Source organism: Salvelinus namaycush, chromosome 34 (assembly GCF_016432855.1).
Source record: "Salvelinus namaycush isolate Seneca chromosome 34, SaNama_1.0, whole genome shotgun sequence".
Taxonomy (NCBI): Eukaryota; Metazoa; Chordata; class Actinopteri; order Salmoniformes; family Salmonidae; genus Salvelinus; species Salvelinus namaycush.
The window spans coordinates 15295608-15319440 of record NC_052340.1 but is presented as its reverse complement, the minus strand read 5'-3'; the positions used below and the strand labels follow the sequence as shown (position 1 = coordinate 15319440).

Below are 23833 nucleotides of genomic sequence, written 5' to 3'. Positions count from 1 at the left end.
GAATCAATTTAGACACCTCAAGACAAAATGATTGTCAGACGAGGGAAACATTACTTGGGATTTAGCAGTTATGAATTGTTTGGGCATGATGCCATGGCTATACTTCATCCTACCATGTGTTTCATTCATACACACTACATATCTACCCAGTACTGTATAGTCCACCGTTCTACAGTGGAGGACACCTATGAGAAACACACGTACATACACACTGACTATTGCCAAAATAGTTAATTGTTTATTCTATCAGGTAATGTAATGTGTGGATAACTCTTCTACTACCTGTAAACTGTTGGCAATAAGGGCTCTCCACATGAGCTAGTTACATTTCTCAACAGACTGACTAGTTCAACTTTTGAACAGTTACTCTGAAGGATATCAGCGCTTTGTGAATAAAAAGTGTGTGTTAATATCATCATTGACAGTTTATGCAGTTATATCGTCCACTGAATGACATTGTGTCCAGCAGGTAGACTGGTTTTAGTACCATTTGTTGTTTTTCATGTCTTCCTTCCCTGGTATCTGACGTTAATGGTTATGCATCACTGCTGTAGTTGTTGCATCAAAACAACCTGGAGAAGAAAAGTGTGTCTTTTCTATTTAGTGTACTACTGTTTGACCAGGGCCAATATGGCTCTGGTCAAAAGTACTGCACTATATAAGGAATAAGGTGTCATTTGGAACCTAGGCAAACTGTTATTACATTTTAGTAATTTAGCAGACACTCTTATCCAGAGTGACTTACAATTAGTGCATTCTTCTTAAGATATGTTATCAGAGTAATGTAATGTACTTAATGTAACTCATTCTGATACACTTAGCGCTTCTCTGGATTTTAGCCATGTTCAACAATGTTTTAAGATGACAATTTATGCCACTTTATGAGTAACAACAAATTAACAGTATTAAACTAGGACTTAAACTCAACTTTTGTTGTAATAATTCATGTTTTTCTCTCTGCACAGAAATGTCAGGTAGAGCGGATCTTATTGTGTCAAGAGACTAGACTGACATCTTGCTTCGGTTTTAAGTGTGGTTGTGATGATGGTAGACAGATGGGTAATCACAAGACATGTATCTCTTCCTCTCCTTCCCTACTTGCATATCTGGAGTCTTGAGTAAAAACTAGGTTTTATTGATCATAACATTACCAGATGAATGTGTGTCCCTACTTTGAGAGAAAATATATAATGCTGTACATTGTTTGAATGGGAGTATTCTGGCTTTTGGGCTCAACTTCTTTGATGTGCTGCATTATTATTTTTTTGTTTTGTTCATGACTGCTTTTTTAAAAATATAATTTATTTCCTGGCTAATAAAAACTGTACTGTAAAGAGAGTCATCTCCCCTGCTCTTGGTTTCCTTTGTATTCTGATGATTTCTATAGACAGATGAACATGTGCTTCTTCCTCTGTGTACTTTGATAGTAGCCTTCCTGTATGTTAACATGTCATGGCCTCTTCCATGAGGTCTGACACTATGGCACAGAAGATCGTGTGATATTGGCGTTTTATTTATACATAATATATTTTTTTAACTAGGCAAGTCAGTTAAGCACAAATTCTTATTTACAATGACGCCAAACCCGGACGACGCTGGGCCCTATGGGACTCCCAATCACGGCCGGATGTGATGCAGCCTGGATTCGAACCAGGTACTGCAGTGACGCCTCTTGCACTGAGATGCAGTGTCTTAGACCACCACGCGAGTAATAATCCGCAGTTAAATTTCTTTCCAATTTTTTGCCTTCGATATTTTAAATCAAGCACGGTAAAATGTATATTCGAATAATTCGACCTGTAATGTAATTTATTTCCATAGCTAGTACGACTCAATCGCGCATCCCTTGAAATCAGGTGGTACGTTCCATAGCTCTGTTTCCCCGGAAGAAAGCAGTTTGCTTTTACCACTTGGAAAGTGATCAACCGTGAAAGTACATGATCTACTCGCATAAAAAGAAATACAACTCTTGGAATCCAAGGTTTGCAAAAATATTCACAATTATAATATCCAAAACGGTGTTGTAACCGGTGGCTGAACTAACGTTAACCTGTGGCAAATATTTAGCTAGCCAACAACGGCTAAATACGTTTTTGACTTCAAGTTCTGTTGAGAAACTAACTTAGCTAACGTTAGCTAGTTAACATTCCAGATAATCGTTTCCATTGTTTTGGTCGATTTCAACTGGATCTCTACCCCATGTAATCTAGCTAGATGTTCCGACGTATTCGACTCGTTTGGCTTTTGAACATCATGACAGAAATAACCTGCGAACTGGTTAGCTGAAGTAGCTGGATGTTAGCTACCCGCGTTAGTTGGCTAGTTAGCGAACTAATTAGCTTACATGTTTAGCTAACTCTGGCTAGCTATGTCTTAATCTTGTTGATAACTACAAAGAAGCAAAGCCCCAGTCGTGTGTATTGTTGTGATCTTTATACACATAACGTTAGTTACTTTTGTGGTTGATGATTTATTGCATGTATAGATTTAGCCAGATCAAGATTATATTCCTTGTTTCACTTAACGTTAACTAGCTAGTTAACGTTAATTGATTGCCAAATAACGTTCATCCGGTAAGTTAATTTGACATTTTAAAACCTGCATCGTTGGGAATGGTTCGTAAGCAAGCATTTCGCTGTAAAGTCTACACCAGTTGTATTCGGGTCATGGGATGAATACAATTTGATTTGGAACATCAATGCATATTGTTAGCCTTTGCTTTAGCTTCGCAATCGCAGTTAACATTGCTAGCTAACGTTAGTACTCATGCTAGACCTGTCATACGAAATCTTGTATATTTTTGTATTGGTTTTGATAACAACCGTTCTTCCGTACTTTGGCATTGTACTATAGTTAATATTTAGACAAGCTATCTAGCTAGTTACCAGGTATTGTGGGTTTATGAATATATCTCTCCATTCTGCATTACGGTGACGCAGTTACTCGGACCAGTGTTTAACGTTAACTAGCACCTACGACAATATTTGCGAGAAACTCCTGTATGTGTGTCGAATATCGTTATTTGTTGTAGTTCTATGTACGTTAACTGGTTAGCTAGCTAGTAGCGTAGCGATCATTGATGTGTCACCCCCCTGTCAGAACAACCACAATTCGTCGGGACATGGACCCTACAAGGTGTCGAAAGCATTCCACATGGATGCTGGCCCAGGTTGACTACAAACTGTTGAAAGTGTTGAGTGTGAGGGGGAAAAAACAGCAGTGGGGGCAGTTCTTGACAACAAACCTGTGAGCCTGGAACCTACTATAATACCCCATTCAAAGGCACTTCAATATTTTGTCTTGCCAATTCATCCTCTGAATGGCGCACATACACAATCCATGCTGAATTGTCTTAAGGCTTAAAAATCCTTCTTTAACCTGTCTCTTCCCCTTCATCTACACGGATTGAAGTGGATTTAACAAGTGACATAAGTAAGAATTCATATCCTTCACCTGGATTCACCTGGTCGGTCATGAAGTATATGAAGTATACATGCACAGCCTAGTTTCAGCAAGACCGTGCCTCTCAATTGGTTGTCACATGGAACAGCTCACAAAATAACGACAACGGTAGCCGGTAGGGTATGTAGGAAAGACGTTACTAACAGTAAATGTTAACTAAGGAAACAATGGGCATGCAAACCAGGTATTGAAAAAGTTTTGTCTAGTCTTGGTTGAATCTTTGCGATGTGCAATTCAGTCATCATGCTCTGTTTGAATTAACATTTCCTAAGGCCTTCCCAATTTAATGTTGACTGCAAAGTAATCCTACCTGGCAGAATTATATCAGATTTTTATCAATTTGGTTTTCATACTGACATCACATGTACTGTGATTGTGATTGTACAGTACAGAAACACAGAACATTAGAGTATACCCACTTCTCCAGGCAGCACTACACCACTGCAGCTACTGTCTATTGAATGGGCTAAGGTCCACATTGGATGAGATCTGTTTGTTTAGGCTAGCTTGCTCCTTCAATATACAGCCAATTGGCTAACATTAAACATGGGAGGTATCTGATCTGTGGTTTACGCCTGGTCTGGCACACAACTGCGAAAACCACTTACACAAGACAAAGATAGCTTGCCAGTATATTAGCTAATATGTCATCTCCCCTCTCCCTCACTCTCTCTCTCTCTCTGTCTGTTGCTGTAGGATAGTACACAGTGTTCGGACTGGCTGAGGAGGCAGATCTACAGACAATATCACATACGCTGGACAGATTTGTAAGTTAACAGACTCATGAGTGAACTATTGGGATGGCCCAGTACTATAGCTAGTTGAGCCACTGCCAGAGTGGGGGCATTCTAAGAGTTGATTAGCTATGTGATATGACCATACCGTCTTGTCTTTATGTATGCTTTATAATGTTATTGTACTATGTAGTTCATCACATCAAGTCTCACTGTAAACTGTGTTTTTATTATAGAATCTTATAGATTTGAATGGACAAGGAGACCAGAAATACATAGGTACTTCTCCTATATACTATCTGTAAATAGTATACTGTTTATGGTATGGCTTTCGGCTGGGTGAGCTGACATTCAGTGTGTGTGTGGACCCAGCCCAGCTAGTTAACCCGTGTGGTGACTCCGCAATGCCTGTGAAGAAGAAGAGGAAGTCTTCAGGGTCAGATGACCCGGGACTCAGGAAGTGTAAAATCACCTGGTGAGGAACACTACCCACTACCCGTCACCCACCGGGTGCTCCTCACCCACCACCCCTGCCCTCCTTCTCCTCACCACCCCTCACCCACCAATCCTACCCTCCTTCTCCTCACCCACCATCCCTCACCCACCTCTCCTGCTCCTCACCACTTTTCCCATCATCCTCCACTATTGGATGTTTGGTATTTTCCCTCCACCCCCTACACACCCCATCTCATGGCCCCCTCCCCCCCAGATACTGCTGTATTTAGAGCTGTAGTGGAACTCTGCCTCACCCAACCCTTCTACTGTAGACCCTCCTCACCCATTCCACCGTGTATGTTGCAGCTGCTGCTTGCTGGCTTTGCTCTGTGCAGTGAGCCTGGCTTGACTAAAAGAACTCAACACTCAGCACATATTTATCCGCTTATGCAACACAGACCTCAGTCAGTCCACAGGAAAGAAGAGAGGGAGGAGTGTGTGTGACACTGAATATCCTGAGAACTCCTCTAATGAATTTGTCCGAGTCTGTTTAGTGACCATGTTCTATCCGCGTTGTAGTTTCTGACTGTGTTCTGACCCGCGTTGTATTTTCCGGTGTTCTAACCCGCATTGTAGTTTCTGACTGTGTTCTATTCCGCGTTCTAGTTTCTGACTGGGTTCTTTCCCGCATTGTAGTTTCTGACTGGGTTCTTTCCCGCATTGTAGTTTCTGACTGTGTTCCGACCCGCGTTGTAGTTTCTGACTGTGTTCTGACCCGCGTTGTAGTTTCTGACTGGGTTCTAACCGACGTTGTAGTTTCTGACTGTTCTAACCCGCGTTGTAGTTTCTGACTGTGTTCTATCCTGCGTTGTAGTTTCTGACTGTTCTATCCCGCGTTGTAGTTTCTGACTGTGTTCTATCCCGCGTTGTAGTTTCTGACTGTTCTAACCCGCGTTGTAGTTTCTGACTCTGTTCTATCCCGCGTTGTAGTTTATGACTGTGTTCTATCCCGCGTTGTAGTTTATGACTGTGTTCTATCCCGCGTTGTAGTTTATGACTGTGTTCTATCCCGCGTTGTAGTTTATGACTGTGTTCTATCCCGCGTTGTAGTTTATGACTGTGTTCTATCCCGCGTTGTAGTTTCTGACTGTGTTCTATCCCGCGTTGTAGTTTCTGACTGGGTTCTATCCTATATGTTGTAGTTTCTGCAGACCCCAGGCTCCAGGCCGGTTGATCAGCCCAGAGGACCAGTTCTCCAATAAGAAATGTCTGGCCTGGTTCTACGAGTACACAGGTACAGTGTCACCAGAAAGTATTCATACCCCTTGACTTATTTCTCACCCATCTACACACAATACCCCATAATGACAAAGTGAACACATGTTTTTAGAAATATTAGCAAATTTACTGAAAATAAAATACAGAAATATCTCATTTACAAAAGTATTCACACCCCTGAGTCAGTACATGTACACCTTTGGTAGTGATTACAGCTCTGGGCAATGTTCCCTCAATTATTTTTTGGCACTGAGCAAATTTCTGGTCTGCTGAGCACAAACTTGAACATTGTGAAAATTCTGTGCAACTTGTGGCGCGTGTTTACTGTGAACACTGAGGCTGTACCCGCTTTAAGGTTATAACAGTGGCCTAGTAGGCTACTGTGGTTATTTGATCATAATGTAGGTCTACAAGAGTGGCCTACCATAAAAAACAATGAAGAAAATGTATCCCAAATTGTATTCAGCCTACAGTAGCAGCCAATGTGTGGTGTTCAATGTAGGCCTTACATTCCATGAGACTTTTGAAAAAAACATTTAGGGATTGACACTAACCTGTTTATCCGCTTGTCCTTCAGACAAGGAGGTGGCTGAACATGTTGTGGTGTTTGATGCAAAAAATCACTTTACAAAATAAAATGCATTGTTATTCCCTTACCAATATTACAGAGAATTGAGACAAATGATGCTACCCTCTGCCTATTGGTTACTTAGCTTATTCAAGCCTCTCAAATTGCCCCTTAAAGACAGAAAAAAGCTATTTACTTGACTGGCATTTCAAAGATGGCTAGAAATGCACCTGTTTTGTGCTCTTGTAGGATGAAACCACTCCCCCATTACTGACTAGAAATGAGCTATAACTGAGCTAATAACTTACTTACTAGCAAAGAATATGAACAAATGTACACCTGGCTACATGCAGCTCTTGCTTTGACCTCAAAACAAGCACATCTACTTGTGACCACTCATGCTCTAAACACAGTCCAGTTCAAAGTGAATGACACAGATCCATATATGGCAATGGTCTATTTGCATATAGGAAAACTGAAGCTCTGATTGGTTATGGTGCACCGGTCTGTGTAGAGTCATGACTCAATGCAATAGAATCTGTAGTTTGTTTCAGTATGTTGCATTGAAAGGGGATAGTATTGTGTTGATTTGATGACAATTCGCACAGTAGAGGAAAATTGGCTATAAGTCTTTCTGGTAAGTCTCAAAGAGCTTTGCATACCTGGATTGTACAGTATTTGCACATTGTTATTTTTGAAATTCTTCAAACTCTGTCAAGTTTGTTGTTGATCATGCCTAGACAGCATTTTCAATTCTTGCCATAGATTAAGCCAATTTAAGTCAAAACTGTAACTAGGCCACTCGACATTCAATGTCATCTTGGTAAGCAACTCCGGTGTATATTTTGTCTTGTGTTTTAGGTTATTGTCCTGCTGAAAGGTGAATTTGTCTCTGTGTTTGTTGGAAAACAGACTGAACCAGATTTTCCTGTAGGATTTTGCCTGTGCTTAGCTCTATTCCGTTTTTTTTATCCTAAAAAACTCCCTAATCCTTGCCGATGACAAGCATACTCATAACATGATGCAGCCACCACCATGCTTGAAAATATGAAAAGTGGTACTTAGTGATGTGTTGACATCATGCACATCATGCTTTGTATTTAGGACATTTTATTTCTTTGCCAAATTCTTTTCAATTTTATTTTAGTACCTTATTGCAAACGGGGCATGTTTTGGAATATTTTTTATTCTGTTCAGACTTCCTTCTTTTTACTCTGCCATTTAGGTTAGTATTGTGGAGTAACTACAATGTTGTTGATCCATTTCTCCTATCACAGGCATTAAACTCTGTAACAGTTTTAAAGTCACCATGGTGAAATCCCTGAGCGGCTTCCTTCCTCTCCGGCAACTGAGTTGGGAAGGATGCCTGTAACTTTGAGTGACTGGGTGTATTGATACACCATCCAAAGTGTAATTAATAACTTCACCATTCTCAAAGGGATATTCAATGTCTGTGTTTGTTCATTTTTACCCATCTACCAATAGGTGTCCTTCTTTGTGAGGCATTGAAAAACGTCCTTGGTCTTTGTGGTTGAATCTGTTTAAAATTCACTGCTCTACTGAGAGACCTTACAGATAATTGTATGCGTGAGGTACAGAGATGAGGTAGTCATTCAAAAATCATGTTAAACACTATTGCCTTAAGCACATTTTTACTCCTGAACTTTAGTCTTGTCATAACAAAGGGATTGAATACTTATTGACTCAAGATATTTCAGATTTTAATCTTTCATTCATTTCTAAACATTTCAAAAAATGTAATTCCACTTTGACATTATGTGATATTGTGTGTAGGCCGATGACACAATCTGTTTCATCAATTTTAAATCCAGGCTGTATCACAACAAAATGTGGAAAAAGTCAAGGGGTGTGAATACTTTCTGAAGGCACTATGTCATATCATGATGGTCATAGATTGCTCTATTAACTTTGATACACACTCTGATTAGAACTCTTTAAGTCGCAAGGAAAGCTCATGTTGATTATTGGTCACTAAGTATTGAGTCATTTATACCATTCTGTGTGTGTTTTGTGCATGCTTCCCGTGTGTGTGTGCCAGGTCCAGATGAGGTGTTGGGTCCAGAGGGGATGGAGAAGTTCTGTGAAGACATTGGAGTGGAACCAGAAAACGTTAGTCTTCCTCTCCTCTTTTCTCTTCACCCACCCATCATCCATCGTTGATAATTATATGCATATTCTCTCTCTCTCCCCCCTCTTTCTCCCCTCTCTCTGTCCCTCTCTCTTTTTCAGATAATCATGTTAGTTTTAGCCTGGAAACTAGAAGCACCAAATATGGGATTTTTCACTAAGGAGGAGTGGCTTAAGGGAATGACTTTACTACAGTGAGTAACCTTGATTTACCACATCACATGTCTGTTTCTGACGCTTCTGATTCTATAGGTGTGACTGAGAAACCATGTTTGTTTGTGACACTACACCCCCCTATAGGTGTGACTGCATAGAGAGGTTACAGGGGAAACTGGACTACTTGCGCAATCAGCTCAACGACACAATCCTCTTTAAAAACATCTACAGATACGCCTTCGACTTTGCCAGAGTGAGTCCTCTATCACTGGTTCATAGTCAGGAAATGGTTTGACTTCCTGAGGAGAGGCTCTGGATGGCAGATGTACTTACATTATCTCTCCCTCTTTAACAGCTCTCTTAACCCTCCATCTGCCTCCTCCTCTCCTTCCACTCTTCTTCCCCTTCTCTCCCCCAGGAGAAGGACCAGAGGAGTCTGGACATGGACACAGCTAAGTCCATGCTAGCGTTGCTACTGGGGAGAACATGGCCACTGTTCCCTGTCTTCAACCAGTTTCTGGAGGTAACACACACCCTATGTTGAACACAGCTGTGTGGTTCCTGCACTGACTTGCTCCTAATATCGATCTCCTCTTCTCTCTCTGTCCTCACCCCTCCCCGCTTTTCTACACTCTCTTCCTCCATTTTCTCTCCTCCCCCTCGCTTCTCTCTCCTCCCCTGCAGCAGTCCAAGTACAAGGTGATGAATAAGGACCAGTGGTATAACGTCTTAGAGTTTAGTCGTACAGTCAGTACAGACCTCAGTAACTATGACGAGGATGGAGCCTGTGAGTACACACACTAAAACACACACACACTAACAAACAGAAACACACAAAAACACACTAAAAAACATACATACACAGTCCCTCACACTAACACTACTCTCTCTCTCTGCAGGGCCGGTGTTATTGGATGAGTTTGTGGAGTGGCAGAAAGCTCGGCTGGCAGCACTATAGGGGAGGACACTCCCCAAACCGCAGAAGAGGAGAAAGAGGGAGCAGGAAAGCAAAAGGGCGAAAGAGAAGCAACGCAAGAGAGCGAAAGAGAGAAGCGCACATGAGGATGTTCTGCCTCCATTTGAAATATACAGAAACGGCACACACACCTTCCATGGACTGTGCACACATACACGCATACAGTGTCACGGAGCGCACACACACTTCCAGTGATGGCCTCTGTGCTTCGTGGGACAAACAGTGAAGTCCTCTCTTTCTCTCTGAAGAGACTTTTTCAGTGTTAATTTAAACAAGTTCAACAAGAAGAAAATAACTAAAGATGAACTATTTTTCATATGTATTGCATCTGTGGCCACAGTTCTCTAGCCAGTGTTGTTAAGATCGACTGGGGAATTTTTCTGTTTCATTTAACATTTTTTCCATTCATTTGAGTCTTACCTTGTTTATAGTATGTCTTCAGAACAAGAATAAAGAATGGAATTGTACCAAACCTGCTTCTAACCTCATCGCTACAACCAAATATACTGGGCTGTGATTGGTACGACCAAATTAATTTACCAGAGACTTTTGTCTTATGGTCTGGTGGATCAACAACGCAGCCGTTTTTATGTCAATATCAATTCAAGGTAACAATTAAGTACCTTACTGTGATTGTTTTAAATTAAAATGCTAAAAAAGAAACAAATAACTTAGCAAATAGCAATTTTTCAAGCAAGAATTTTGCTAGGACTGTCTGGGAGTGGTCTGAGTGGAGAGGGGAAAACGAAATGTTATTGGCAGAGAGATTTGGAACTCTTTCTTATTGGTCTATTAACAAATTTACTGCCTGGTGATGTCACCAGACAGGCCAAAACCCCATCCCACCAAGACAGGCTGAAATTTCAGGCGGTCTTTGCAAACAGCTCTTACACTTATTAAAGGGCATCATAATAATTTTCACAATTTCAGTGTTATTCCAACCTCAGTATGGAAATATACACTGAGTGTAAAAAGCATTAGGAACACCTTTCTAATATTGAGCTGCACCCTGTTTTGCCCTCAGAACAACATCAATTCGTCGGGGCCTGGACTATAAGGTGTCGAAAGCGTTCCACAGGGATGCTGGCCCATGTTGACTCCAATGATTCCCACAGTTGCCAAGTTGGCGGGATGTCCTTTGGGTGGTGGACTATTGATGCACACGGAAACTGTTGAGTGAAAAACCCTGCACCGTTACAATTCTGAACACTCAAGCCGGTGCGCCTGGCAACTACTACCATCTTTTGTCTTTCCCATTCACTCTCTGAATGGCACACATACACAATCCATGTCTCAAGGCTTATTAATCCTTCTTTAACCTGTCTCCTCCCCTTCATCTGCACTGAAGTGGATTTAACAAGTGACATCAATAAGGGATCATAGCTTTCACCTGGTCAGTCTATGACATGGAAAGAGCAGGTGTTCCCAATGTTTTGTACACTCAGTGTATATAAAATACAGGGAAATTAACCCAATAGAAAGAACATGAACAAGTCCCAAACCATTAGCCATCAGCTTCATATTTAATTAATCGTCTCCCTCCAAACACTTCCTCCTGTATTGTGTACCTCTAATTTGTGTACCCCTGTCTTGCAGTCGTGTGATTAGGTCAAATAATTATATATTTTTTTGTTCACTCCAACACAGGCCAGACTATAGTTGTTGTTATTCCAGGCGTATTAGTGCTATGTGCAATCATAACCTGGGGACAAGGTTAGAACCAAATACACAGGGACTAACTTTAAATTAACAATCAATCAAATGTATTTATAAAGCGCTTTTTACATCAGCAGATGTCACAAAGTGCTATACAAAAACCCAGCCTAAAACCCCAAACAGCAAGCAATGCAGATGTAGGATCACGGTGGCTAGGAAAAACTCCCTGGAAAGGCAGGAACCTAGGAAGAAACCTAGAGAGGAACCAGGCTCTGAGGGGTGGCCAGTCCTCTTCTGGCTGTGCCGGGTTGAGATTATAACAGTACATGGCCAAGATGTTCATTGATGAACAGCAGGGTCAAATAATAATAATAATCACAGTGGTTGTAGAGGGTGCAACAGGTCAGCAACACAATCATCCAAAGTTAACATTTACTTTTAATGTTTTATTTCCAATTGCTTTTACAAAACAATAATGGAAACTGCTGGATGTGATGACAAGTCAAAATCTTAAGTGTGTCTGGGAATTTGTGTGTGAGAATTTGTGATTGAGAAAATGTTTCACAATGGAGTGAAATGGCGAGGCACTAACTGTTAAAGTTGTCCAGTGGGAAACACACATTTTTGTTTTCTGTTTCAAACCATTTTGGTACAATGTCTCTGTATGCCTGACTGAACATGACCCTCGTCTTTCTGCTCGGGCTGCATCTATCAAGATTAGGAGGGCTGATCTTGAACCAGTTTCGCCTTTTATATCATAATGATTAAGATTATATGGACAGGTTAGGACCGGATCATTTATCAGCAGTTCTACTCTGAGACACTTTATGAATACAGGCCTAGATCTTGTATGTCATATCTCCAGTTGAAAGACTGGTCTCTCCTGGCCCTGGGATGGGCTGGCTGGACTGGCTGTGTCCCTCTCCTCAGGGTCTGAGTCCTGGGGGTCTGAGTCTCGGCCCGAGGGGTTCTGTGGGTCCAGGGGGCTGGCGGTGGCAGCAGCCATGATGGTGTTGAGCCTGGTGAGGGACAGCGAGCGCTGCTTGGCCCGGGGAGCGAGGGAAGTACGTTCCATGGGGGCGGGGTTTGGCAGGTGACTATAGCGATGCCCCTCCTCATCGTACTGGTACAGACGAATCACACGGCTCCGTCTGGCGGGCCGGGGAAGAGAACACCTCTCTTCTCCCGCTGCTCCCTCCCCCTGCCTCTCCACTCCCCCCTCTCTCACCCCAACAGACCCTTCTTCTGAATCACTGCTACTATCACCTCTAAATCCTCCCTCTTCAACTTCTCCCTCACTCTCTCTCCTCTCCTTACACTCTGTCCTCCCCTCCTTTCCCTCTCTCCCTTCCTCACTCTCTCTTCTTCCTTCCTCCCTGTCACTTTCATTCCTCCCCTCCTTTCCCTCTTTCCCTTCCTCACTCTCTCTTCTTCCTTCCCCCCTGTCACTTTCATTCCTCCCCTCCTTTCCCTCTCTCCCTTCCTCACTCTCTCTTCTTCCTTCCTCCCTGTCACTTTCATTCCTCCCCTCCTTTCCCTCTTTCCCTTCCTCACTCTCTCTTCTTCCTTCCTCCCTGTCACTTTCATTCCTCCCCTCCTTTCCCTCTCTCCCTTCCTCACTGTCACTCCTTTCTTCCTCCCCCACTCTCCTGCTCTTCTCTTTTCCATCTGTGCTGTCTCCCACCTCCCTCCCCTCTTCTCCTCCCCTCTCCCTCCCTTCCTCTCCTCTCCCCTGGTGGCAGCCCTCCATGTAAGCAGTCTCTTCATGATGTTTGCCCCTGAAGCTTCTCTGAGGTTTGGCTGGTGGAGATGGGCTTACATTCTCCATGGTAACGCTTGTCGTCGAGGCAGAGTAATCCTCATTCTCTTGTTCCACATCCTTCCGGAATGCCACGCTGACTGTTTCACCATGGTTACGACGTTCCTGTCCTAGCGAACGCACCCAATTCACCCACCTTAGAGAGGAGTTGTGGTAAAATGTATCTGTATTTAATATTGATGCTGTTTAAATGGGAAGTTCAGTGTTTTACAGCTAGACTACTGTCACTCTGAAAGCAGTCTATGGGCCAAGAGATACTAATCCATGGTTCGGTTTTCTTTAAACAAGCACTACAAGTTTCAACTAACCATGATTTAGTTTCTCCTGGCCCATATTCTACTTTCAGGGTGAGGACCCATCTAACATGAAGTTGTAAAATACTGAACTTCATCTTTATCGAATGTAAAATAAAGGTGAATAGATGTTGACTAACAGTTGATTAAATGTTTAATATAGGTAGATAAAGCAATGCACCTGTCCAGTAGTGTCCTGCTCAAAGCTCCAGAGCTGAACCCCACCAGGAACGTCACCACTACTGATGCCGCCACCGCCGCCGCAAACACACCGTCAGAAACTACGGCAACATCCCTCTCCTCTCCATGACCACCCAGCATACTCCTGACCACCCGCCTGTGTTCGACTGCATGGTCCTGTGGACTGCTGGCAGTCCTGAGGGAGGTAAAGAGTGAATTAATTTATGAGTCCCAAATTACCCTATTATATAGTGCACTACTGTATTAACACAACATGACTGCCTTACAACAGTACTTACAGCAGGTAGGGTGTGAGTGTAGTTTGTCCTCCAGCCAGTAGGAGGCAGTAGTACAGCCCGCTGTGGTGAGGAGAAGCAATGTGGATCCGCAGGCTACCATCTCGTTGCATAGCAACCACATCCTTCTGGCTGGCATGAAGACTGCTGTTCTGGACCCGACCGAAAGGGGTGTGCCAGTACTGGACCACTCCTACACATACACACACACACACACACACACACACACACACACCAGTATAACAGGGGTACGTGACATTCCATAAAGGTAGTCTTTTGTGTGTGTGTGTGTGTGTGTGTGTTTTATCTCACCTGCATGTGTTGCGTTCATGCAGGTCAGTGTGAGGTTCCTCCCTTTGTGAACTCTGACCCTAGAGGTGTGGCTTAGGGTTAGACTGACCGCGCCCATACAGAGGGCTGAGCCAATCAGTAGAGCCGCTGGCAGCAGAGACCCCAGAATTCTTCCCATTCCCACCACTACACACACACACACACACACAATAAGGACAATGTTTCTCAGAATGCCACAAATACCTCATCATATGTGGACCCATGTCGAGTAACATGTTTTTATATTCAACAAATAATAAAGCAATCAATCAATAAATCAATTAACCAATCAAACAAGTATTTGATATACTTTCTCTTGGCATAGTCCTTCATAGAAACACACAGGGTGAATAAGTAATGGTCTTCTGGGAAAAATAATATTACAATACAATAATCCTCATCACAATATCATTATGACTTACTGTGTAGTTTGTTCTTACTATATCTCCTTATACAACAAACCGTCTTAAATTAAATTAACAAGTTAGATGTTTCATGTCCATCTCCCCCGTTGTCGGATGTGAATGTTGTCTTTCTTCAGTTCAGTATAGTGTAAAGTGCAGTTTCTCACATGACTTTTCATACGTCCGGTGACTCCGGTACCTTGGGGTTAAACATTAATGACACAGCGTCACCTCGGTCACTGGCTCTACTCCACAGTACATTACGCTGCTGTTGTTTCACCTAATGGCCACCGGAGGGCGCTGCAGTACTGTAAATACCACAGACGTGAAAAACATGTTGTTTCCAAACAAAGTGTAACTTGATACTGATTAGATGAAAGTTTTACATTGTTTCCAGAATGGCAAATTGACCGATCTGCTGCATAGTGGCTGTTGTATGCTGGCTGCAATTTGATTTGTTCAAACAGACAGTTAGTGTAAAAAGATCAGAATTGGGCTGCTTGTGTGAACGCAGCCTAAACGCATGCTACTGTGCAGACATACATCTTCGAAAACATAGTACACCAACATTATATATTTCTTTGTGCGTTTTGAAACGAGTTAGACCTAATTCTGAAAAAATATATATATTGGTTTGCGAAGTTGTTTTAAGGAGTGGAAATTCTTTATGAAGAGTGAGGTGAGGCGTTTTGCCCACAATCGAACGGAAATGGGTGTCCAAGTAAGATAAACGTCACACATTTTTTTAAATGACTAGGCAAAAATAGACTAGATTTATTCTCAAATGTTTTATATGAAAAACAGTTGGCTCCAGTTAATATTTAAGAGCTTTGATTCAACTTGATCATGTCACTGGAGCAGTAGGTCTAGTCGACACTAAAATAAAACACCACATGTTTCGGATCAACATAGTCAGGGAACCAGAGTAGCTTGAGCTCAGCTCCAGCTGTTAAGACACCCTCCCCTGTGTGTGAGAGAGCGAGAGAGAGAACGAGAGCGCGAAAGAGACAGCAAGTGAGTCCCGAGGAGCTCGTGCATCAGAAGAGCAGCCTCCGGGAGGGAACAAGGGATCACTCCGACTGAAGCCCCAGTAGGACTGGAGAGAAACGAATACGTCATCGAGGGAGTCAACTCTTCCAAGGTAAACTAGCCTAATTAAAGCAGACAGTCGGTTTGACGATGGATGAACATACTTCAACTTTTCTAGAGCATAGCCTACAGCAAATATGGATACTTTTGAATGTGTGTAAACGTATCTGAACTTTTCTAGAGCATACGATTTTACCAACCGCCAGCCAAGTAAAATGATATTCCATGATGTAGGCCTACTTCACATCAACGGAGTTGAGCGCGGACTAGAGCTCGGACGTAACAATGATTTTTTTAAATCAAAAACAGGACTATTAATAAAAACTTAATTTTATGTTATGTCAGAACTCCAGTCCGCCCACACAAGTCGTTGTGCAACTCCGTTATTGTGAAGTACAGTACATCATGGAGTTTAGTTTTACTTGGCCACCAACTGCTGTGTTCAGCAAGTATAAAACACGTTTTTTCGCGTTATTTCAGTTAAATTGCCTACTATCTCCGTGTGTGTGGCTGGGGAGCAGAATACAAAAAAGGATTGCAGTCAGAGTGCAGTGTAACTGCATCCAAAATAAGTTGTTTTTACCTCAGTAATTTTGAAGTATAACTGCAGTTGTTCTGCAATTACTGCTTCCAAAATACCATAGTGGACTGCAGGTTCAAAACCGCAATCTTTTTTTGTAAGAGTTTCCTCCCAGCAGCTGCAGCATCTGTAAAATGTGTTTACAATTTCAGTAGTGTTTAGACTTACTGAGCAGAGCTACTACCTTTGGCCCAGGCTGTGGAGGTCTGTTATGAATCCTGACATTCTTTCTCTTTCCATCCCCCACCTCATTTCTCCTCAGAAGTTCTAAAGCCTGATGAGTCATGTAGGACTTAACTGTTCAATGGAACTGAACTGTGAACAAAGCGACGGTTGTAGTATAGTTGCGGTTGTAGTATAGTTTGTCTCTGCCAGTTCAGTCTGCCATGTCTGTTACGGTGTTATGTCTGAAAAACACCAGTCACAGCTTCCGCTAACATTGGGTTGTTGTTGTGGTTAGAGTAGCTAACAGATTGTAATGGGCTAATGTGATGCTCCATTTGCTTCTACAGGATAGGTACTGTTTGGCGTAGCATAGAGCATTTTAGCCTAATCTTAACTTGGTGATACTATCTTCGTTCTCGGTTCAGCTAAACATGTATCTTCTAAAATGTTTATGTCCAGTTGCAGGTGGTTCGTTTGAATTTTAGAAAATGCTCCATTAAATACATACATTTTTTGCTCCATGATGTAATCCAACTATGTGTATCCTGCCATCTTGTCTATTTCAAATCTCTCATTGATTGAGACAGGTGGATCATGATTAGGCTACTGTTGGTCTTTCTAGTGGTAAAGATAGATACAAAGAGTGATACATGATGAGTTTGGAATATAACGAATGGTAGTATGTAGAAAGAAAGGAAAGAGACGGACAGTGAGACAGAATGAAAACAAACAGGCGGCGCAAACGGGAAGATGAATGTACGTAAAAGGACGGAGAGAAAGAGAATGAGCGCGATAGAGATGGATTTGGAGGGGACAGAGAGTAGTAGTAGTGATTTTGACAGGTGGTTTCCTGTCAGGCCAGACAGTACCCAATAGTCCCCTTCCCAGACAGAACCCACAGCTAGGCTGGCCATGTTCCATCTAGAGCTCCATCTAGACCTCCAGTAGACTAAGTCCAACCAATAGCGGTGTTTGACTGAAATGCATACAGTATTCCTGTAGTAGTATACACTGAACAAAATATAAACGCAACATGCAACAATTTCAAAGATTTTACTGAGTTACAGTTCATATAAGGAAATCAGTTAATTGAAATACATTCATTAGGCCCTAATCTATAGATTTCACATGACAGGGCAGGGGTGCACCCACTGGGGAGCCAGGCCCAGCCAATCAGAATGAGTTTTTCCCCGCAAAAGACAGACAGAAATACTCCTCAGCATCCCCACCCCTCAGACGATCCCGTAGATGATGAAGCCGGGTGTGGAAGTCCTGGTCTGGCATGGTTACACGTGGTCTGCAGTTGTGATGCCAGTTGGACGTACTGCCTCTGTATACACTCTATATGCATCAATGATGTCGCTCTTGCTGCTGGTGATTCTCTGATCCACCTATACACAGACGACACCATTCTGTATATTTCTGGCCCTTCTTTGGACACTGTGTTAACTAACCTCCAGACGAGCTTCAATGCCATACAACTCTCCTTCCGTGGCCTCCAACTGCTCTTAAATGCAAGTAAAACTAAATGAATGCTCTTCAACCGATCGCTGCCCGCACCTGCCCACCCATCCAGCATCACTGCTCTGGACGGTTCTGACTTAGCTATTTGTAGTTGTCCACATATTCTAGGTGTCTGGTTAGACTGTAAACTCTCCTTCCAGACTCGCATTTAAGCATATTCAATCCAACATTAAATCTAGAATCTGCTTCCTATTTCGCAACAACGCATCCTTCACTCATGCTGCCAAACATACCCTCGTAAAACTGACTATCCTATCGATCCTTGACTTCGGCGATGTCATTTACAAAATAGCCTCCAACACTACTCAGCAAATTGGATGCAGTCTATCACAGTGCCATCCGTTTTGTCACCAAAACCCCATGCGATCTGTATGCTTTCGTTGGCTGGCCCTCGCTTCATATTCGTCGCCAAACCCACTGGCTCCAGGTCATCTATAAGTCTTTGCTAGGCACTGGTCACCATAGCAGCACCCACCCGTAGCACGCGCTCCAGCAGGTATATTTCACTGGTCACGCCCAAAGCCAATTCCTCCTTTGGCCACCTTTCCTTCCAGTTCTCTGCTGCCAATGACTGGAACGAACTGCAAAAATCACTGAAGCTGGAGACTCATATCTCCCTCACTAACTTTAAGCACCAGCTGTCAGAGCAGCTCACAGAATACTGCACCTGTACATAGCCCATCTGTAAAATGCCCATCCAACTACCTCATCCCCATACTGTTATTTATTTATTTTGCTCCTTTGCACCCCAGTATCTCTACTTGCAAGTTCATCTTCTGTACATCTATCACTCCGGTGTTTAATTGCTATATTGTAATTATTTTGCCACTATGGCCTATTTATTGCCTTACCTCCCTTATCTTACCTCATTTGCACACACTGTATATATACTTTTTTCCTATTGGATTATTGACTGTATGTTTGTTTATTCCATGTGTAACTCTGTGTTGTTGTTTGTGTCGCTTTGCTTTATCTTGGCCAGGTCGCAGTTGTAAATGAGAACTTGTTCTCAACTAGCCTACCTGGTTAAATAAAGGTGAAATAAAAAAACGTTTTAAAAAAGCCACATTTTCTAAAACAATGTTGGAGTCAGTTAAGTTAACATTCAATTATCTGGCAACAGCTCTGGACATTCCTGCAGTCAGCATGCCAATTGTACTCTCCCTCAACTTGAGACGTCTGTGGCATTGTGTTATGTGACACAACTGCACATTTTAGAGTGGCCTTTTATTGTCCCCTGCACAAGGTGCACCTGTGTAATGATCATGCTGTTTAATCAGCTTCTTGATATGCTACAGCTGTCAGGTGGATGGATTATCTTGGTAAAGGAGACATGCTCACTAACAGGGATGTAAACAAATTTGTGACCCACATTTGAGAGAAAAAAAGCTTTGTGCATGTGGAACATGGGACTAACACTTTACATGTTCTGTTTATTTTTGTTCAGTGTAGTTAGTACTGCTAGCTGTTGTGAACTGACCACTCCCTTCATCCCTCTCCTTTCCCCTCCTCTCTTCTCCAGGAGAGGTCTATGGTAAACCCTGTGTGTGTACTAGTGTGCGTAGTGTGTTTGTCTGCATTGTGTAGTGTGTGTTCTGTCTCTAACAGGGTTGTCAAACACTAACATGATTACAGACTGCCTGACTTTGTCCAATAAGCATCTCTATGACTACCAGAGAGTCATGTTGACTGTCAGACCAGTGAACAGTAGCAGTTTGTGTGTGTTTAGCAGACACTCTATGCTAAGCACACTGCTAAAAGGTCTGGGAACCTCTGATCTAACATTAGAGTTGGATCGGGTTACTCCCAGTGATCCATGGGTAGACTAGGACTGTCTCTTGTCTGGATGTCACATGACTGGAGAATTATGTTGTTATGGTGTGACTCATATGGTGTGTGTTGAATAAGAGGATATCCTTTAACAACAGTGCTTATTTTTCTGTACTTTCGATGGGAGGAGACAGAGTCTCATTATCTACACTGTCTCACACACGCACACACAAACACCCTTCTCTTGTTTGCCCTCTTCTTGGCATAAATCTCATAGACTCCCCACCACAAAAATGTAGCCTTAAGGCTAAGGTATTTTTGTTCAGTGTAGTTAGTACTTCTAGCTGTTGCGAACTGGGGTGAGGGGCTACATCCCCTCCCTGCTGAGGGGAGAATGGCTCATAATAATTGCCGGAGCAAAACCATCAAAAACATGTGTTTGATTTATTTGATACTATTCTGCTCCAGCCATTACCATGAGCCCGTCCACCAACCTCCTGTGCTACCGATACCAGGGTTTCTTCTCAATCGAAAAGGGACTGTCCTGTTATTTATCTAATTACCTAACTATTTAATTGTTACCCAATTAAATTAATAATGTAACAATTAACTCATTTGGATCTGGGGCACCATGAGAGCGGTTCTTTAACTTCTTATGGGGGGCAGTATTTTGACGTCTGGATGAGAAGCGTGCCTAAAGTAAATATATAATTGGTAGATTTGGCTAGAAAACACTCTAAAGTTTCCAAAACTGTTAAAATAATGTCTGTGAGTATAACAGAACTGATATGGCAACCTGAGGAAAATCCATCCAGGAAGTGGGATTTTTTTGATGTGGGTATTTCAATTGAATGCCTATAGAGTATCTAATGGGTTAGGACCCAGATTGCAGTTCCTTTGGCTTCCACTAGATGTCAACAGTCTTTAGACATTGTTTCAGGCTTGTTTTCTGAAAAATGAAGAAGAATGAGACCCTTTCTCTCAGTGGACTGTAGAATCATGCAGTGCTGGTTTGCGTGCGTGACCGAGTGCGCGCCCTTCGTTGTTTTTCCTTTCTATTGAATACACTATTGTCCGGTTGAAATATTATTGATTATTTAGACAATTGACAACCTGAGGATTAATTATAAACATCGTTTGACATGTTTCGTCAAACTTTACCGGTACTATTAGGATGTATTTGTCTACATGTTTTGACCGCCTTTGAGCCAGTGGATTACTGAACAAAACGCGCCAACAAAACTGAGTTTTTGGGATATAAAGAGGGACTTTATCGAACAAAACTACCATTTATTGTGTAGTTGGGATTCTTGTGACTGCAACCATATGAAGATCTTCAAAGGTAAGTGATTAATTTTATTGCTATTTCTGACTTTTGTAATTCCTTTACCTGGTTGTAAAATGTTTGTATGCTTTTGTAAGTGGGGCGCTGTCCTCAGATAATCGCATGGTATGTTTTCGCCGTAAAGCCTTTTTGAAACCTGACAAAGCGGCTGGATTAACAAGAAGTTAATCTTTAAACCGATGTATAACACTTGTATTTTTTATGAATGTTTATTATGACTATTTCTGTATTTTGAATTTGGTGCTCCGCAATTTCACCTGATGTTGTTGAGGTGGGTCGCTAGCGGAACGCCTGCGCCAGAATTACCATCTCCCGAATTAAACTCCAAAGTTCTTTATCTATCACATCTATAAACAGTCAACTTATTAATCATAACCTCGTATCATCATCATTCGTAACCTCCTTGCCTCTGCAAAAACCTGAGCCTTACTTATGATTCAGTACTACACAAATTGGTTTAATATTTTTTTTGCTAGCTAACACAAGATAAACATACACACTTAATACGTTAAAATCAGGTTCCCAGTGGAATGACCCATCATGGCTGCTTGTTACAAAAGAGATGGAGGGACAGAGACATAATACTTTGGTACATTAACTTCTTCTTAATAGGGGGCGCTGTTTTCACTTTGGGAAAAAATCGTGCCCACTTTAAACAGCCTCGTACTCTATTCTAGATCATACGATATGCATATTATTATTACTATTGGATAGAAAACACTCAAGTTTCTAAAACTGTTTGAATTATATCTGTGAGTAAAACAGAACTCATTTGGCAGCAAACTTCCAGACAGGAAGTGAAAAATCTGAAAACGAGTCTCTGTTTCAGGGCCTGCCTATTGAATTGCCTTATATTTATGGATATGCATGCACTGCATACGCCTTCCACTAGATGTCAACAGGCAGTGGAAGGTGGAATGGGGTGTCTAGCTTGATCTGAGGTCGAACAAGAGCTTTTGGAAGGACGTGTCCAGAATTTCCTTTCTCTACCTAGGCGCGGGAAGCACCTCCATATTGTCTTATGATAAGCGTTCGGTATACACGGCTAATATCTCCGGCTATGATTTTATTTGATACATGTGATAATAACATCGTAAAGCAGGTTTTTTCAACCGAGTTCTATCAGTTTATTCAACGTTTATTTGGACTTATGGAATTTTCCGTTCTATGCGCCAAGAGAAGATGGGCATGTTCGCGCCACATGGCTAGCTAAGGTTGCTAATTCGACAGGAGAAAAGGACATTCTAAAACCAAACAACGATTTATTCTTGACCAAGGACTCCTTGTACAAGATTCTGATGGAAGCTCTGCAAAAGTAGGAACAATTTATGATGTTATTTCTGTGGAAAATGTTGAGTCCTATTATCCGCCGTTTTGGCGGGCGCTGTCTCGCTATAACGTAAGCTGTTTGTTATGGTAAAGTTATTTTTAAAAATCTAACACGGCGGTTGCATTAAGAACTAGTGTATCTTTCATTTGCTGTCCAACATGTATTTTTTAGTAAAGTTTATGATGAGTTCTTTGGTCAGATTAGGTGAGTGTCCAAAATATAGCTCCGGACATTCTGGTGAATCGATGCTACATATTCACAATGTATAACCACGGTTTGCAGCTCTAAATATGCACATTTTCGAACAAAACATAAGTGTATTGTATAACCTGATGTTATAAGACTGTCATCTGATGAAGTTGGTCAAGGTTAGTGATTACATTTATATCTTTTGCTGGTTTTTGCGATCGCTACCTTTTGCTGCTAATAAATGCATTTGTGTGTTTGGCTATTGTGGTAAGCTAATATAATGCTATATTGTGTTTTCACTGTAAAACACTTTAAAAAAATCTGAAATATTGGCTGGATTCACAAGATGTTTATCTTTCATTTGCTGTACACCATGTATTTTTCATAAATGTTTTATGATGAGTATTTACTGACTGAAGGTACACTACTGACGATGCGCTCCCCAAATTTCACCAGTCTCACTGTTCATGAACTCTTGGAAGTGCTTGCACAAAGGATAGTAACATCTCATCCTGTGTTCTTGGAATCTGAATATCTGGACTAGTCCAGTGACTGCTGAGAAAGATCAGCTGACAACAGGGGAAAGTCCTTGTGGTGGCACGGAGAGACGGCTGACAGGAGGGAATAGACCCCACTGGGACAGTCATGGGGTAGCTTCCCATTTCTGTAGTTTCCCATGCTTCGCAGTATGTTGGAAACACCCGCTTTTAGCTATAGAAAATCAACATACGAGAATACCCCTAGAGTCTGTGAGAGCGGGGGCGGAAGATGACTCATCGGCTGACAACATGGTAACGACTGGACCGGAAACGACTACGAGTAATGAGAGCACAGCACAAGAGAACACCACAGCAACTGTCACAAGTTCCGCTGCAACAGCGGGCCACAAACAGATGCAGGTATGTGTCTGTGGTTGGAGGAAAGTTACATCACACCATGGGTTGAGGATCCACCAGGGGAAGAAGGGGTGTTTGGGTAAAGAGAGACAGAGGCCTCGCTTTGATCACTTTCGGCGAAAGCGATCAAATCAGTCGAATGAAGCACAGCCACTGGACGCAACCCATAGTTTGCAGTGCATCAGTACCACTGTCATGGAGGACGTAAAC

General features: G+C 42.1%; 3 protein-coding genes across 6 annotated transcripts in view; 2 read left to right on the top strand and 1 right to left on the bottom strand.

Annotated features, from left to right (window-relative positions):
* The first annotated feature begins 1864 nt into the window (after positions 1-1864).
* On the top strand, positions 1865-10229 carry dcun1d5 (DCN1, defective in cullin neddylation 1, domain containing 5 (S. cerevisiae)). 3 transcript variants are annotated; one of them, XM_038973952.1, is made up of 11 exons: positions 1865-1981; positions 4159-4229; positions 4433-4475; positions 4569-4671; positions 5834-5925; positions 8537-8607; positions 8728-8819; positions 8926-9034; positions 9200-9304; positions 9466-9568; positions 9681-10229. In XM_038973952.1, exons 4-11 carry the CDS (start codon positions 4601-4603, stop codon positions 9737-9739), a joined length of 702 nt encoding a protein of 233 aa, XP_038829880.1. In that variant the 5' UTR covers positions 1865-1981; positions 4159-4229; positions 4433-4475; positions 4569-4600; the 3' UTR covers positions 9740-10229. The 3 variants fall into 3 exon arrangements, with proteins under 3 accessions (XP_038829880.1, XP_038829881.1, XP_038829882.1); XM_038973953.1 differs by lacking the exon at positions 4433-4475; XM_038973954.1 differs by lacking the exons at positions 4433-4475; positions 4569-4671.
* Positions 10230-13103: 2874 nt separating this feature from the next.
* Positions 13104-14903, bottom strand: LOC120028775. Its single transcript, XM_038974016.1, has 5 exons — positions 14754-14903; positions 14314-14478; positions 14005-14194; positions 13707-13901; positions 13104-13342 (listed from the first exon to the last, which is right to left on the bottom strand). Coding segments are annotated over exons 1-5 (567 nt in total). The 5' UTR covers positions 14755-14903; the 3' UTR covers positions 13104-13326.
* A 611-nt stretch (positions 14904-15514) lies between these two features.
* The window catches only part of LOC120028629 (calpain-5-like), a 37103-nt gene continuing 28784 nt past the window's right edge, over positions 15515-23833 (top strand). For both annotated transcript variants that reach the window (XM_038973842.1, XM_038973841.1), the window contains exon 1: positions 15515-15876. The gene's annotated coding sequence lies outside the window, so the exon portion shown is untranslated. The remainder of the gene's footprint in view (positions 15877-23833) is intronic.